Below are 16,382 nucleotides of genomic sequence, written 5' to 3'. Positions count from 1 at the left end.
AAAAATTGTGATGATAGGACAGAACCACCACCAGCAGGTGAAATCACTGCTCACCTTACGAAAAGACCAATTAGTCAAAACATGCCTGATCACCAGAGAGCGCATGGAACTGATCCCTTCCACTGCAGTGGTCTCCCTCTCTGGATCACCAGATAAATCCACCGATCAATCTCTGCAGGTTTTCAGGATCCTCACTTCCAATTTTGTTAAATCCCTAAGAAAAAAGGAAAGGTACATTGTGCAATTTTTGCCAACTTCCATCTAAATTTTATTAAAACAATCCAAAAGGCTGCTTTGCAAAACCCATGTAAGGATAAACATCATCAAAGGAACTCCCCCTCACCGCACCTTTCTGTATCTGAGTCACCGGAAATTACATCACAGTCTCCACCCGACGCGTTGCGTCACTGGTCACACCATCGGGCTTTTAAAGCCCATATGTCTGGATGGGTTGCCTAGGTGACTTTGATCATTAGATCGTGGGAGTTCAGATAGTGTAAACAGCCACTAGGAAGAGTTATAAAAATACCCCCACCCCTTCCCAAAGCTAACGTGGCTGAGAACAACAAATAGAGTATTTAAAAAACATACATTGAAACATCTAATAAAACGGCAATTAAATGGCAACATAAACAGAGAAGAAAAGAGATTGCACTAGCATCTACATGCGGACAAAAGACAAACTCTGCTGCAACATTTAAAAACCACTCAATTGACCACACACAGAGTGAAACGACACATACCAGTAAAATAAATTATATTAGAATCTTATTTAAACAACCACTAATATTCTTAAGACTCCAGAAAAAAAGAACAAATAAAAGAGAAAAAAAAAAAGAATTAAGTAAAGAGCCTCGGAATAAATAGTGACATGTAGTGGAGAGACCTATCATCTTTACAATAAGTTTTAGACTCATAAGCGCCACCTAGTGGCAAAGAAAGTTTTAAAAAATGATATAAAAATTCATATAAAAAAAATGTAATGAAAAATATCTTTCCCTATAAAAAATTTACTGTATATGGAAGAACTCAATCAAAAATTGGAACAAAAGCAATTAAGGTCAAAATCAATGTTCATTCCTTGTGGGTGAAAATAATTTAGTTCATGAATCCATTTGGATTCAGTTCTACTAAGTTGATTAATCTTGCTGCTACCCCTCCAGTGGGGATTATATTTTTCAATCGCCCAAAATGTTAATACTGAGGGATCTTTAGAAACAATTGTGGGTCTGCTCTTAAAATGGACCAGTGCTTCCTAAAAGGTTTTTCAACCTGCTTATGTTGTACATTATAATTCAGTATAATGGTTGAATTATCACTAGTCCTTTCATTCCTAGGTTTGTCTTCAATGAGTTATTATCTTCCTATTCTGGACAAATTTCCAATGCTGTCATTTATGAATCCTTCATTATAACCTCTTTGCACAAATCTATTACCAATAAATTTGGCCTGCTCATTGAAATCATCTTCCTTGCTACAATTCCTCAGAGACACAAATGATTATAAACAGGATCAGGTGTTTAAATGGCAGCTCCAGGTGTGAGGAGGGAATCTCTCATCAGCTAATACCACTCCAGAAAGAGAGGTACTCATAAACTCTCCTTAAAGACATCAAGGCTATAGAACGCCTACCCCTCTTCCTAGTCATGAACCCAGGGGGAACCCCAAGTCCCAGGGACAACCAGACCCTAGTGGCACAATAAGGGTAGTCAGAAACTCTGGTTCAAATCTTCACAGAGACCCCAAAGGAACAACTATGGGAATAATTATGGTAACAACAATTATGGGAACAACAATGGCAACAATAACTGGTGGCAACAATAACTGGTATAATAACAGAAATGGGAATAGATCTAGAAACCCACTGTATAACAATTATGGCAATTAATCTAATTATCATGATAATCCAAGAAGTCCAGTACCAACTCATAACAGGTTTGAGCATGTGAGGAATTATGAAGAAGATATATAACGAAAAGCTGATCATTGTAAGCACCTGTCAGTGGTAAATGGTTTGGCTCATCCCTGTAACTGTTACAATTGGCAAAACAGCTTGTTCTGTTGAAAAATAACAGACTTACTGGCATATGCCCTGGAAGACATTGTGTGTAACGAAACGCATAGGGCGGAGCAATATGCTGACATCATTGTGCAACTGGAAGTGACTCAAGAAGTTGTATGTTTTGGCCAGCTGGAGTGTTATTTCAATGGACATTTCTATTATATTATCTGTAAGTGAAATACTTTATTAATAAAGGGTAATTTGGAGATTTTACACTATGTGGAGCGTATGCTCTTCTCTTTAAAGCGGAGTTCCGGCCTCAAATACCTTTTTTAACTAAAAATACTCCTATAATACTAATCCATTGCCCTTTACAGAACCGCTATTCTCATACTTACAAGGTGTACACTATTGGATTCTAGTCAAAATCTAACTTTTAAAAATTTTGTCTGAGCGCGGCCATCTTGGATGTGGGCATCTGAAGCCGCAGTGCAATCTGCTGTGTCCTTCTTCCTGATTCCAGTGAGTGTTCTGGGAGTTCTTCCTGATTCCAGCCTCCTGGGAGTGATGACAAACAGCTCCCAGGATGCAATGCAAAGGCGGAAGTGATGTCAGTGGCCGCGGCCACAGAGGGGGGAGAAGGAGGAAGTACAATAGAAAATGCCCTGAAAATAAGGTAAGGGACCCCCGAAAAAAATTGAAAATGTCCAATTGTTGATCAGCATAACGAGCACTCCAGGAATCACTAAAGTTGCAAAATAGGCCGGAACTCCGCTTTAAGTGACTAGTGCTTTGAGATAACTACTTTGTGGACCATCTGACAGGAAGGAGATCTAATTGATGTGGAGTAATATTATATATGCATCATATAACCACTCTTTTACCAGAGGGTCATATTCTTCTGCTAAGGTCATGTTCTTCTGCTAAGCTTGCAGTCTTGACTTTCTTAGTGGAGATGTCTGATCTGGTGTGACACACGCAGCAAATATTTTCCTGGTGGATTTCTTCTTCACGTTTGTGCACTCTGTGGACTTTTATACTAATTTTTAGGGACTTTTTTTTTGTTCACATATCTTCAAGAGTGTATTGACATAAGTGCAACAAGTTTCGTTACCAATTTTTACTGCTATGTCAGATATCTGTGTGTTTGCTGCTGTTCTCATTCATTTTCTTTTAACACTAGCGCAATGTCCCTTTTTCATTAAACTGTTTACCAGATCACCAGCTGAAAATAAAAGAACCAAAGCCTAAAAAGAAAACGAATGCAGCCACCACATATAAGCACTGGTAAGATGCAATACAATAAGACCCCATTCACACTGGGGCGATCCGACTTGCCGGGGCGACCTCATAGGTCGCTGTGCGCAGCTCGCACCGCGACCTCAGACCGGCGGCACGGACTTCATAATATTGAAGTCAATGCAGGTCGCTCCAGGTCGCCTCAAAGAAGCTCCGGACCCTTTTTCTAAGTCGGAGCGACTTGTGTCGCTCCTATTAGAACGGGTCCACAGCTTCTCTATGGCAGGCGACCTATGGCAACCTGTCAGGAGACCAGGTCGCCTCACAGGTCGCCCCAGTGAGAACGGGGTCTAAAGGTTTGCTTTTGGGTTACATAGTTGGTAAGGTTGAATTAAGACACCAGTCCATCAAGTTCAACCTCTAGGTTTAATACCACTTTAACCACTTAAGCCCCGGAAGATTTTACCCCCTTCCTGACCAGGCCCTATTTTGCGATTCGGCACTGCGTGACTTTATAGGACAATTGCGCGGTCGTGCGATGCTGTACCTAAATGAATTTGACGTCCTTTTTTCCCCACAAACAGAGCATTCTTTTGGTGGTATTTGATCACCTGTGCGATTTTTTGATCATGCGCTATAAACAAAAAAACAGCGACAATTTTGCAAAAATAACAATATTTTTAAAATTTTTTATATGAAATTCCCCCCCAAAAAAATGTAAAAATCTAAATTTTTAACATTTTTGGCCAATTTTTTTTCTGCTACATATGTTTGTTAAAAAAAAATCACAATAAGCGTATTTTGATTGGTTTGCGCAAAAGTTATTGCGTTTACTAAGGGAAAGATTTTTGTCATTTTTGTTGTTTTTTTTAACGAGTAATGGCGGCGATCTGCGATTTTTTTTGCGGGACTGCGACATTGTGGCGGACAGATCGGACCCTTGATTGACATTTTTGACACTTTTGGGGGTACCAGTGACATTACTACAGTAATCAGTGCTATACATATGCACTGTTACTGTAAAAATGACACTGGCAGGGAAGGGGTTAACTTTATTTGAGAAGGAGGGGTTAAGTCTGTCCCTAGGGGCGTGATTCTTACTGTGCAGGGATGTGGCTTTTCATGTAACAGCAGAGATCTACGATCCTACATAGCAGGACCGTATGATCTCTGCTGTTACACAGGGGAGAATGACAGGCGGCTTTGTTTACATTAGCCGCCTGCCTTTCTCCCTCTGTAACTGACGATCGCGAGTGACTGGCGAACATTGGGTCTGCCGGGCCACTCGCGCGGAGGTGTCCGTGAACGAGCGGGGGCGGGAGCGTGCCTCCGACGGCGCGCGCTCGCCCCCTATTGGCTTACAGGCGAGTGACGTACCGGTACGTCACTTTGCCTGGACAGGGCTAACCGCCGCAGTATCTGTACTTGTGGCGGTCGGCAAGCGGTTAACCACTTCCCATCCACTGTGCGTTTTTTTAAAGTCCTCAGACAGGAAGGGTGATATCTCGGTCATTGCTGCAGCAATAACTATATATATATATATATATATATATATATATATAATATATATATATATATATATATATATATATGACCAGATATCATTCTTTAGCCCCAGCAATTCTGCACAAAATAAAAGTAATCCGAGCTAACAAGCCGCTCGTGCACATTGCTTAATCGGATCGGGCTCAAGTAAGAAAAAAGGGGGGAAACTGCAGCACAGAAGGTTCTTCACCTTAATGCATAGAATGAAGTTGCGCCGCACAGCACAACTTCATCGGTGCTTGCAAACGACTTCTTTAACAGAAGTTAGTGCAAGTCGCTCTGAAGTTGCCCCCAAGTAGTGCAGGAACCTTTTTATAAGTCTAAGTGACTTGAGTCGCTCCGATTAGGATGGTTCGATTGCAGTAAATGGAGCGCGACTTGTCAGGGGACTAAGTCACCTGACAGGTCGCCCCAGTGTGAACCGAGCCTAAGGCTCCTTTCACACACTCCGTCCGTTGGACGGAGTTCGTTTTTCTCAGCGGGGGATCGAGCCGCCGATCCCCCGCTGAGCAGCAGGAGGACAGCTGTGTCTCTGCGCTGTGTGCGGAGACACAGCTGACAGTTCCCCATGCATCTCTATGGGGGAAATCGGATGTCAACGGACCGTCAGTCCGTTCTCACCCAATCCCATCCGATCCGCTGGACGGATGGAAAATAGGGTTTCCATCCGTCCAGATTTGACGGATCGGGTCGGATGTCAGCGGACATGTCTCCGCTGCCATCCGATGCCCCATAGGAATGCATAGGGGGACCGTTCAGATCCGCCAAAAAAACGGACAGGCGGATCTGAACGGTCCGCCTGTGTGAAAGGGGCCTAAGGCTACATTCACACCTGAGCGTAGCGTTTTTCGCACGTTTTTACCGCGATTTTTGGGCAGGCGTTTTTAGATTGAATAGAGACCAATGGAAAACGCCTGTAATCTGCCCAAAAAGAAGCTCATGTACTTTTTTGAGCGTTGGGCGTTTTGCTCACAGCGTCAAAACGCTCAGATGTGAACAGGGGCCATTGAAATGAATAGGATTTGTCTTGTTGGGCATTTTGAGAGCTGATCCTAGAGCAGAAAAACTCCCCAAAAACGCCCCAAAATGCCTACATGTGAACGGAGCCTATTGGCCTGTACACACTATAAGAAAATCGGACAAACATTTTCATCAGAAATGAAAGACCACGCATGATCAGAAACAACACATAACAAAAAAAAAAAAAAAGCTTTAGTCGTACGAGAATTTTCGTACATTATTTCTATTTTTGGTTACGATTTGCTGTGAAACTTCGAGGAAAACCAGGTGATCGTTTCGCCCGATTTTCTCATAGTGTGTACAGAGCTTAAAGTATAAAAATAAAGGCAAAACTGATTTTTTTAGTTTTCAATAGACAAGAATTAGAACCCCTGTCACGTTTTTATTTCTGCCTGTGCCCCCATTAGGGGAGATTCACCCTCTCTATTTGTCTTGTTTACCATTATCATTGAAAGTAAAGAAAAACTAGGGATGCACCGAAATGAAATTCTTGGCCGAAGCCGAATAATAATGAAATGTTTGGCCGAAGGCCGAATACCGAACGCAGTGTTTCGCATTTTTTCCATTTATTTTGCCAATTTTTTGTCCTCTCTCTTGTCCTCTCGTGTCTCTCTCTCTCTCTTGTCCTCTCACTCTCTCTCTTGTCCTCTCGTGTCTCTCTCTCTCTTGTCCTCTCATGTCTCTCTCTCTCTTGTCCTCTCATGTCTCTCTCTCTCTCCCTAAATGTTACTGTAGGGAATGGGATTCAGTGCACACTGCAGCCTTGTACCATATGGTTAATGTTAGTGACACTGTAGGGATTGGGAAGGATGCTGGGAATGGAAATCAGGAAGCATGCAGGCAGCCTTGTAAATTTTAATTGCAGATACAGGGCACTGGGCAGGTCAGGGTTAATGTGGTAACATCAATTACTCAGTGACAGTCAGTCAGTGTCAGTGTGGACTCGATCAGATTATACAGTGACAGACAGTCTCTCATAGTGGTGGTAGTAGGAGGCTGGAGGTGGACTAGTAGGAGCCTGGAAAGGAGCACAGCCGCATACATACATTACTCACTCGTGCACTGCAGCCCGCCCCACACATTCAGTGAGTCTTACTCTCCTCCCTAGTTTTTTCAATGGCACATTCAGGAAGCCAATCACGCCGTGAGTAGCGGCACAGCGGAACCAATCAGGTGTGCAGGCACGCGTGATTGGTTCGCTGTGCAGCTAATCACGGCGTGATTGGCTCCCTTATGGTGCCATTGAAAAAACTAGGGAGGAGAGTAAGACTCACTGAATGTGTGGGGCGGGCTGCAGTGCACGAGTGAGTAATGTATGTATGCTCACCGCTGAAGTGTCCCGGCTTCACGGAAGTCTGTGAGTCCTCCTGTCCTCCTCCGAGTCCCTTCCCCCTGCCTATGTAAATATCGTGAGCTTGGCGATATGAATATCGCCTACGGCCACAGAACGATAGTCGATATCATATCGACTATCGTTCAGCCCTATTGTTCGGCACAAAATTATTCGGCCTTTTGACTTATTCGGCCGAACACCGAAAGTGCTATTTTTTCTATTTTCAGCCGAATAATGTTCGGCCGCCGAACATTCGGTGCATCCCTAAGAAAAACCCCAAATTTTGGGTTGTCCCCAGAAAAGTAATAGTGGGGAAATCTTCCAATGGGGACACTAGTTCTGGTGACCTGGGGGGTGTCCCTTAATTTGAAGGCATGTCCTCTCACTTCCTGTTTGGCTATGGGACAGAAAGTGAAGGGAAATCTCTAAAATGGGACACAGATGGGGAAAAAAATATGACAGCGGTTATCACCCTCGCTTACTCTATCCAAAATTAAAATAAAAGTTTTGCATATAGTTCTACTTTACAACCCCTTCCAGCCCGCTGTATAGTAAAATGACGGCGGATCTGTGCGGCTCTTGTTCTGAGACGACGTGCGCACTCGCGCGCGGCTCTCTACCCATGCAATTGGCTGTCTCCAATCACAGCCAATCCCATGTAAACATGGAAGTGCCGTTTATTGGCTCCCCTCACCTCACACTGACAGTGTGAGGTGAGGAGAGCCGATCAGTGGCATCTCCTCGCAGGGGAGACATGTACAGGTAAATCAGGGCCCTGATCATCAGTGCCAATTACAATGCAGCCCAAGCAGTGCCCATCAGTGACGCCACTCTGTGTCCATCAGTGACACCAGTCTGTGCCCATTAGTGAGGTCAATCTGTGCCCATCAGTTATAGCAATCAGTGATGCCTTTCAGTGCCACCTATCAGTGCCCATAAGTGCCACCTATCAGTGCCCATCAGTGCTCATCGGTGCCCATAAGTTCCACCTATCAGTCCCCATAGGTGCCACCTATCAGTGTCCATAAATACCACCTATCATTGTCCATAAGTGCCAGCTTTTAGTGCTCATCAGTGCCAGCTATCAGTGCCCATAAGTGCCACCTATCATTGCCCATAAGTTCCACCTATCAGTCCCCATAGGTGCCACCTATCAGTGCTCATCAGTGCCACCTATCATTGTCCATAAGTGCCAGCTTTTAGTGCTCATCAGTGCCAGCTATCATTGCCCATCAGTTCCACCTATCAGTGCTCATCAGTGCCACCTGTCATTGCCCATAAGTGCCAGGTTTTAGTGCTCATCAGTACCACCGTGCTGCATATCAGTGCCACCTCATCAATTTTGTGAAATTAAAAAAAAAAACCCAGCAGTGATTATAAACCACCAAAAAAGAAATCTCTATTTGTGTGAAGAAAATTATAAAAAAATGCATTTGGGTACAGCATTGCACGATCGCGCAATTGTCATTCAAAGTGCAGTGCTGAAAGCTGGTCTGGGCACTAAGAGGGTGAAAGTGCCCAGTATTGAAGTAGTTAACTAACACTTTAAAATTGCTAATTTGCCATTTACTTCTTTGTACTGTATATGCTGTTCTTTATTTCACAGACAGTACATGACCTCAGTTTTGAACCAACCCTTCCACCCCCCCAGGGGCTTAATTGTTCCAGTAAAGGACGGTGAGCACTGGCAATGGCAGAGCAAGCATCTAGAAATCACCCCTCAGCCTGAAGCAATGCTGTGCATTCTCCTAACACACCATAGGTCACACTGAATGTCAATTCTCCAAGACTGCGAGCTATTGGTTCTTCAGACCACCTTAGCCCCTCCTCTGAATCCCATTGGTGATTCCTTCCTCTCATTTTTCTACCAGAAACAACCCAGAAATATAAAGGCGGCATATTGCGCCTGAACGCCACGTCTCATTGGATAATTCTAGTATCCGTGTTCACCTAGGCGCCAGTGAAAAGGTAGCAACTGGAGTTCACCGCCGAGCCCAGCTAGCCCTTTCAGTCAGGGGGTTGTGCCACCAGCGCGCACGCGCAAGTCCACCTGAAAGGGGGGTGGAGAACGCGTGCTCGCTCCCCGACGTCACCTACGGCAGGCACGGTCACGTGAACGCGCGAGAGCCTGCCTCCTCCTAGTATCCTGAAAGGCTGGAGAGAAAAAAGGCAGGGCGCGCTCACGCGTCAGGTTTTGAAATGTGGGGCACGGTTACCTCAGGAGCGGACACCGTCATCTAATTCGGGAGGAGGGGGGGTGGGGGAAGAAGAAACTAAAGCATCGAGGCGCGGTCTGCGTTCAGTGTGTCTCGGCGGCGCCGGGAGGCGCTCGGTTTCCTGAAGGGATGGTGGAGGAGCGGCGGCCCTGAGATGTAGAGCGGCCGCCTGCCTGCCCATTGATGAAAGGGGAGCGCCGGGTGTCACCTTCTGTGTCATCTTGATCGGATTTGTGTGGCCACCTTTGGGTTTTTTTTTCTTCTTCTTCTTCCCTTGGGATTCTAATACTTCCTCAGCTGGACCTTCATTTTTTTTTTATTTATTTTTTTTACATCTATTGCATTTGAAATCCCCTCTCAGGACCATGGCCGACGACGACGTGCTGTTTGAAGATGTGTATGAGCTGTGTGAGGTGATCGGAAAGTAAGTTGCATGGTTATAATGGGAGATGTATGGCTGCACAATGACACCTGGGCTCACACATCACAGCTGGATGCAAGTTCTATGGATGCCAATGGCTTTCCCCCATTCTTCTTCCTCTAGGCAGGATTACCTGTATGTTATCCACCCAGTTCAGCCCCCAATGATGATTGTGCATTAGCTGGATCTCACCATATGGCTTTGATCTAAGGCGGGACGAGGCTCCTCTATTTCTCCATCCTTGTCCCCCCCCCCCCCACACACACCCTGTCACCAGATGATGTGCACAGCTCAGGTCTCTCTCTCTAAGATGGCTTTCTTCCACCAGGGTCCTGAGGTTTGACAGACGCGAGCTTTGCAGTCAGGAATCATCACGGCATTGCTAGCGTGAATCCATGTCTGCCGGGACGGACGCAACCTTTTTTTTTTTTTTTTTCTTTGCCATCCGCAAGCACGTTGCCGTAGGAGCTTTTTGCAGGAGCGATTCTTGAAAAGCGATTTCCATTTCAAGTTGTTAGAAGTAGGAGGTCGTTGGACTTGGTGTGCCTGATTTCTCCAGTCGGTAACACCACCCACTCGTTTTTTTTTCTGTTGCTTCTGCTGGATGTGTCAAAACGGATGTGGGCTTAGGATGGGTATACGCTGCTAACGGCACTTTTCCACTGCAAGTACCGGCTTGGCCCGGTTTGGTTTTCCACTGCATGGTACCGCATGCTACGGTGTTGGAACGGTTCGGTATGGTTTGCTTTTCCACTAAAGTAGTACTAAAGAAGTGGGTGGGATAACAACGATTCTCTGACCAATCAGTGGCTAGTAGTGACAGCTGCATGCAAAGAATTGTGGGATATGGTACCTCTTGGAACCACAATCAGTGGCACATTTCCACTGCAAGTACCGGCTCGGCTCTACTCGGCCCTGCTTGGCCCGGTTTGCTTTTCCACTGCTGGTACTGCATGGTACGGTGTTGGAATGGTTCGGTACAGTATGGTTTGCTTTTTCACTAAAGTAGTACTTAAGTTAAGTGGGTGGGATTCTCTGACCAATCAGTGGCTAGTAGTGACTGCATGCAAAGGATTGTGGGATATGGCACCGGGTATGGTACCTCCTTGGAACCACAATCAAGTGGCACTTTTCCACTGCAAGTACCGCATGGTACGGTGTTGGTACAGTATGGTTTGCTTTTCCACTTAAGTAGTACTAAAGTTAAGTGGGTGGGATAACAACGGGGTGGGTGGGATTCTCTGACCAATCAGTGGCTAGTAGTGACTGCATGCAAAGGATTGCGGGATATGGTACCGGGTATGGTACCTCTTGGAACCACAATCGATGTGGTACTGTTTTTGAGAGCTGTACTGGTCGGTTCCATGCAGTGGAAAGCGCCAACGTACCGTACCGCAGTGGTCCTCAACTCCAGTCCTCAGGGCACACTAACAGGCCAGATTTTAGGTATTACCTTGGGGGAGATGCAGAGTAGAGTACTGCAATCACTGAGCAGCAAATGATATCACCTGGGATGTTTTTCAGTTATCTTGCAAATTTGGCCTGTTAGTGGGCCCTGTAGGCCAGGGTTGAGGACCACCGCCGTACCGAACCGTTCCAACACCATACCATGCGGTACCAGCCATGGAAAAGCACAAAAGCGAGCCGAACTGTTCGCTTCCATGCAGTGGAAAAGCACCAAAGGTGGTACTGTTTTGCAAGCTGTACCGTTGGGTTCCATGTAGTGGAAAAGCGCCGCCGTACCGAACCGTTCCTACACCGTACCATGCGGTACCAGCAGGGGAAAAGCGAGCCGAACCGTTCGGTTCCATGCAGTGGAAAAGCGCCATAAGTACATCATGTTAGATCCTTATTTTATTAGAACCGGAGAAGTCAATAGAAACTAGGGGTGCGATTGGACTGGTTGATAGTAGTAAAGGAGATCTTCATCCTAGAGCAGTGATGGCGAAACTTGGCACCCCAGATGTTTTGGAACTACATTTGCCATGATGCTCACCTACACTGCAGAGTGCATGGGCATCATGGGAAATGTAGTTCCAAAACATCTATGGTGCCAAGGTTCGCCATTACTGTCCTAGAGAGAAAAAAAAAAAAATCAAAGTCAGGAGCTACAAATACTGTAGCTGCTGACTTTTGGTAATAGGGCGCTTACCTGTCCAGGGATCCAGCACTGTTCTTACCCAGGCTAGGTTCTCGGAGCCGGTGTTCTGTCAAACTCCCAACTTGTCAAAATCTCCAACCCCGTCACTTCCGGTGATTCTACAGCTGTGTTTATCAACCTTTTTTTTTTTTTCACTCGCAGCACCCTTTAAAATTCTGCACAATCTCAAGGCACCCCATTCTAAAATGTAAAAAAAAAAAACCAACAAATAGATTTACATATAGCAGCAACATCCATACACATGGGCCATCAACTGTTAGAAGTGATTTTATTCCTCCACTATTGCAAACTGGTGCTGACTAGTATTCTAGGTTTCTTTTCTCACCTAGTTTCTCTTCTACTTGCTAATGTGACCCCAGTGCTGATGGAGAGGGGAAAAGGAGGAGTAAACATGAATTCTATGCAAGCACCTGTCATTCTCCTTATCAACCAGTGATGGCAGGATGCCAGTGGCTTGACCCGCATGGTGCCCAGGATTTTAATGCTGCAATGTAAAAACCTGTTTCAATTTTTTGCAATTTTTAGGCATTTTGCCAAGTCACCCCTGAAGAACCCAGGAGGCACACCAGGGTGCCACGGCACCTTGGTTGAAAAAGACTGCTCTACAGCAGCAATAATTGGAGATTTGGACGAGTTGCTGTTTTCACAGACCGCCGGCATCAAATACACTACGGTACGTGCTGTAATGAGTGGACATTGTTAGTCCGCTCGCTACTAACCAACAACATGGCAACCTGGAAGGCGGTGACAATTTTTTTTTCCTCCTTTCCCAGTATCCTGCGAATACAGGCAACTGGTCATGTACCGTAGTGTATTGGCTGCTGGTTGTCTGTGAAAACAGCAACTCTTCCAAATCTCCACCCAATGCTGCTGTTCAATCACCGGAAGTGACGTGGTTGGATATTTTGGCAAGTTGAAGCTTTTGGCAGAACGCCGGAACGTTTTACTGTGGGAAGCTGTGGCTTGTGACTTTACACTGTGCATACACAATTGGACCAGCAGCCTTTACTACCCTGGTTCTGGTGAAAAGGGTTCTTCCTTGAAACATGTACGCCATCAGCTATTGTGGACGCTGCCTGGTCTTCCTGCAGTACCAGTAGACTACATTAAAACTTAAAGTGGAGTTCCACCCAAAAGCTTAAGTTCAGCTTTAATGCCTCCTCCCCAAAAGCTCAGTTTCACAAACAGGAGCCAGGGAGGAGGCCTTAAAGTGGAACTTCCACTTTTGGGTGGAACTCCGCTTTAAGGTTTAATGTAGTCTATTGGTACTGCAGGAAGACCAGGCGGCATCTGTAATAGCTGAGTGGGGGGGGGGGGGTACCTGATTTTGACAGGTACCCACTTCTGTTCTGGTCACCTTAGGCAATCACAAGCAGAAGTTCTCCTTTCCCTCTCCTACATGACAAGTCCTAGAAGACTTCAGGGCCAGTCACAGAGCACAGCACCGCATGCGCAGTGGGCATCTGCAAGCTGTTACAGCCGGGTGTGTTTATGGTAAAGATGGCAGCGCCACCAAGGGAGGACACAGGGTGAAAACGGCTGGGGTGAGTGCACCGCTGGATCATGGAAACAGGTGAGTGTGTGTTTATTTAAAGTCAGCAGCTACAGGTTTTGTGCCTGCTGACTTTTTATAACCCCAAAAATGACTGGAACTCCGCTTTCAGGCAACTGGTCCCATTTGCTGTGATATGCGTTTGTGAGCATATCTATTGTTTTATAGTTGGATTACATTTTATTGAGGTTGTTTGGTTTTTTTTTTTTTAACTCTAAGGGTACCCATCGTCCTGATAGGTCGCTGGCGCTAAGAAGGAATTTTACACTGTATACCTCTGGGTTTACCATTGTGAGCTCAGGAGAATTGCCTTTTAGGACCTGTGACTTGTCCCAGAAGTCTGGGGTCAAAGACTCGGATTGCTTAGGCCCCAAAATTGGGTACCTGCTCCCCAAAAAAACATTTAGCCCTTGTTCACACAATATCTTGCATGCGAATCTCACAAGAACCACACTGCATTCCTGTGCGATTCACATGCAAATCAGTGCAGTGCGATTTGAGCTCATTCATTTTTAACCTAAGTTCACACATACCGTGCGGGAAACCCAGCGATCCCTGCACGTTTCCCACACTGAATTGCAATCGCGCTGTTTGAGATCTGCTGCAGGCGTCTATACAAAGTTAACAACTTCCCCCAAAAGGATCTCAAACGCATAACATGTGAATCAGACTGGCTTTTAATGGAGCTGGTTCACTTATATGTGGGCCAATTGCGTTGCAAATTTTCTATCCGGTTCAGGTGCGATTTTTAGTGTCAAGAAATCACTGAATGGAATCCACACTGGACTCTTTACCAAAAACAAATCTGCATATATGTGAACCCAGCCTAAATGTGATGGAGGTCAGAGGAGGACATAAAGCAGAACTTCCCTTTAAGGCCCCTTTCACACAGGGAGTCCATCAGGCAGACTCCGTTTATCTCAGCGGGGGAATTGATCCGCCGATCCCCCACTGAGCAGGCGGATGGCAGCTGTGTCTCCGCGCTGTGTGCGGACACACACACATGTCAGGTCCTGCTGTTCTCTATGGGGGAACTGGATGGGAACGGACCACCTGTCCGTTCTCATCTGATCCTATCTGATCCGCTGGACGGATGGAAAATAGGGTTTCCATCCGTCCAGATTTGACGGATCGGATGTCAGCGGACATGTCTCCGCTGACATCCAATGCCCCATAGAGATGCATGAAGCATCCGTTCAGATCCGCCAAAAAAACGGACAGGCAGATCTGAACGCCTGTGTGAAAGGGGCCTAAGGCTCAGTTCACATATTTGCTAATCAATTTGTTTCAAACCGCATCTGACCGCAGTCAGTTCACACATGTCTGTGGCGGTGCGGTCCATTTTTGAAAAGTCCTGTGCAATTTTTAGTTTTGGTTCAGGTGCGAATTTAAGTAAAAATTTGCACCGGAATCACACCTGAACCGGTGAACAAAACCGCATTAGACCCTGGACTGCAGCTGGAGGTGGGATGTTCTGCTTTAAATATGAACTCCATCCAGGAAGCAAATAATGGGATGTGCTAACCGCAGGCTCACCTCTTCCCAAACTGTTCTTGTTTTAAACAAAAACTGAGAATGTGTTGGACATTTTAGGCACCAATTTGAACAAACCAATAGGATTAAAAAAAAAAAAAAAAAAGTATATTATAAGGCCTTGTGTGCGCAAAAAAAAAACAAAAAAATTCTGCTCATACAGATGTTCAGCTTTTTTTCTTTTTTTTTAATGCCTGTAAAAGCACTTCTATGTTAGCCTATGCGGCCCTGTGCACTTACAAGAAAAAAAAAATCATCCAAAGGCGTGTTCTGACAGGAGCTTCTAAGCAGAAAAAAGTGTGTAAACGCATCTAAACGTGCTTATGCCTGTAAATGTATTCCAGTGGCCAAAATAGATTAAAGTGATACTAAAGGTTATTTAATAATAAAAAAAAAAAAAATGAACATGTCATACTTAATGGGTTTACATAGCGCAACCCCGATCCTTCTCGGGTCTCCGGCTGGCACTCCTGGCCCCTCCCTCTTGTCGAGTGCCCCCAGAGAAAGCAGCTTACTCTGGGGGCACCTGAGCAGAATCGCTTCCGAGCCGCTGCTCTGTGTCCATTCACACATGGAGTGCAGCTTGGCACTGCTCACTGGCAGTGATTGACGGTAATAGGAGCCAATGACTACCGTTGCTGTCTCAGCCGATGAGGGAGTAGAGACCTGGGAGAGCTGAGGCTCTTGTGCACATTGCCGGATCGAGAGGGGGCTCGGGTGAGTACTAAGGGCACTGCTGCACACAGAAGGGTTTTTTACCTTCATGCATAAAGGTAACACACCTTGAGCCTTTACAGCCACTTGAAAATTCTGGCCCGCGGAATGCATTTTTGCTCACATACGTGCATATTGTAACTTTGGGGGCGTTTTTTTCTGCCAAATTCTGCTGCGCAAATAGAGAAAGGGTCTAGGTATCCACAGGGACCTGAGGACCAGTCAGGGTACCAAAAAGATGATGCAATGGTGTTTGTCCTGGAGTAAGGCCGACTGCAACCATCTACAGCAGGGAATAACAGCGAGTTTGTTTGAATTGGTGCCTAAAAGGTCCCATGCACTTGCAATACATTCTCTTATTGTTTTGTACTGTTTTGGGGATGTTGGCACCACCATCTCTAATCTCAAGCCATACAAACTATCCTTTGTCCTTCCTGTTCTAAAATCCAGCTTTGACAGCATTTTTGTCCACCTCACCTATAAACGTCCCTCCTTAAAGCGGTTGTAAACCCTATAAAAAAAAAAAAATAAAAAAAAAAAAACCTGCAAGACAAAGGCATAATGAGCTAGTATGCATCGCATACTAGCCCATTATGTGTAACTTACCTTAAAACGAAGCCCCGACACGGACCCCCGGACATCGATG

General features: G+C 45.5%; 1 protein-coding gene across 12 annotated transcripts in view; it reads left to right on the top strand.

Moving 5' to 3' along the window:
* Nucleotides 1–9,261: 9,261 nt before the first annotated feature.
* Nucleotides 9,262–16,382, top strand: part of CASK (calcium/calmodulin dependent serine protein kinase) — a 651,701-nt gene continuing 644,580 nt past the window's right edge. For 5 of the 12 annotated variants that reach the window (XM_082246667.1, XM_082246674.1, XM_082246668.1 and 2 more), the window contains exon 1: nucleotides 9,265–9,779. In XM_082246667.1, the coding sequence (XP_082102793.1) occupies nucleotides 9,721–9,779 (59 nt within the window). In that variant the 5' untranslated portion in view covers nucleotides 9,265–9,720. Of the gene's footprint in view, nucleotides 9,780–16,382 lie in introns of all 12 variants that reach the window. The other 7 variants (XM_082246670.1, XM_082246676.1, XM_082246665.1 and 4 more) reach the window with 3 other exon arrangements.

This window comes from Pelophylax lessonae (genome assembly GCF_965119305.1).
Source record: "Pelophylax lessonae genome assembly, chromosome: 2".
Lineage (NCBI taxonomy): Eukaryota > Metazoa > Chordata > Amphibia > Anura > Ranidae > Pelophylax > Pelophylax lessonae.
This window is presented reverse-complemented; position numbering and strand designations above follow the sequence as displayed.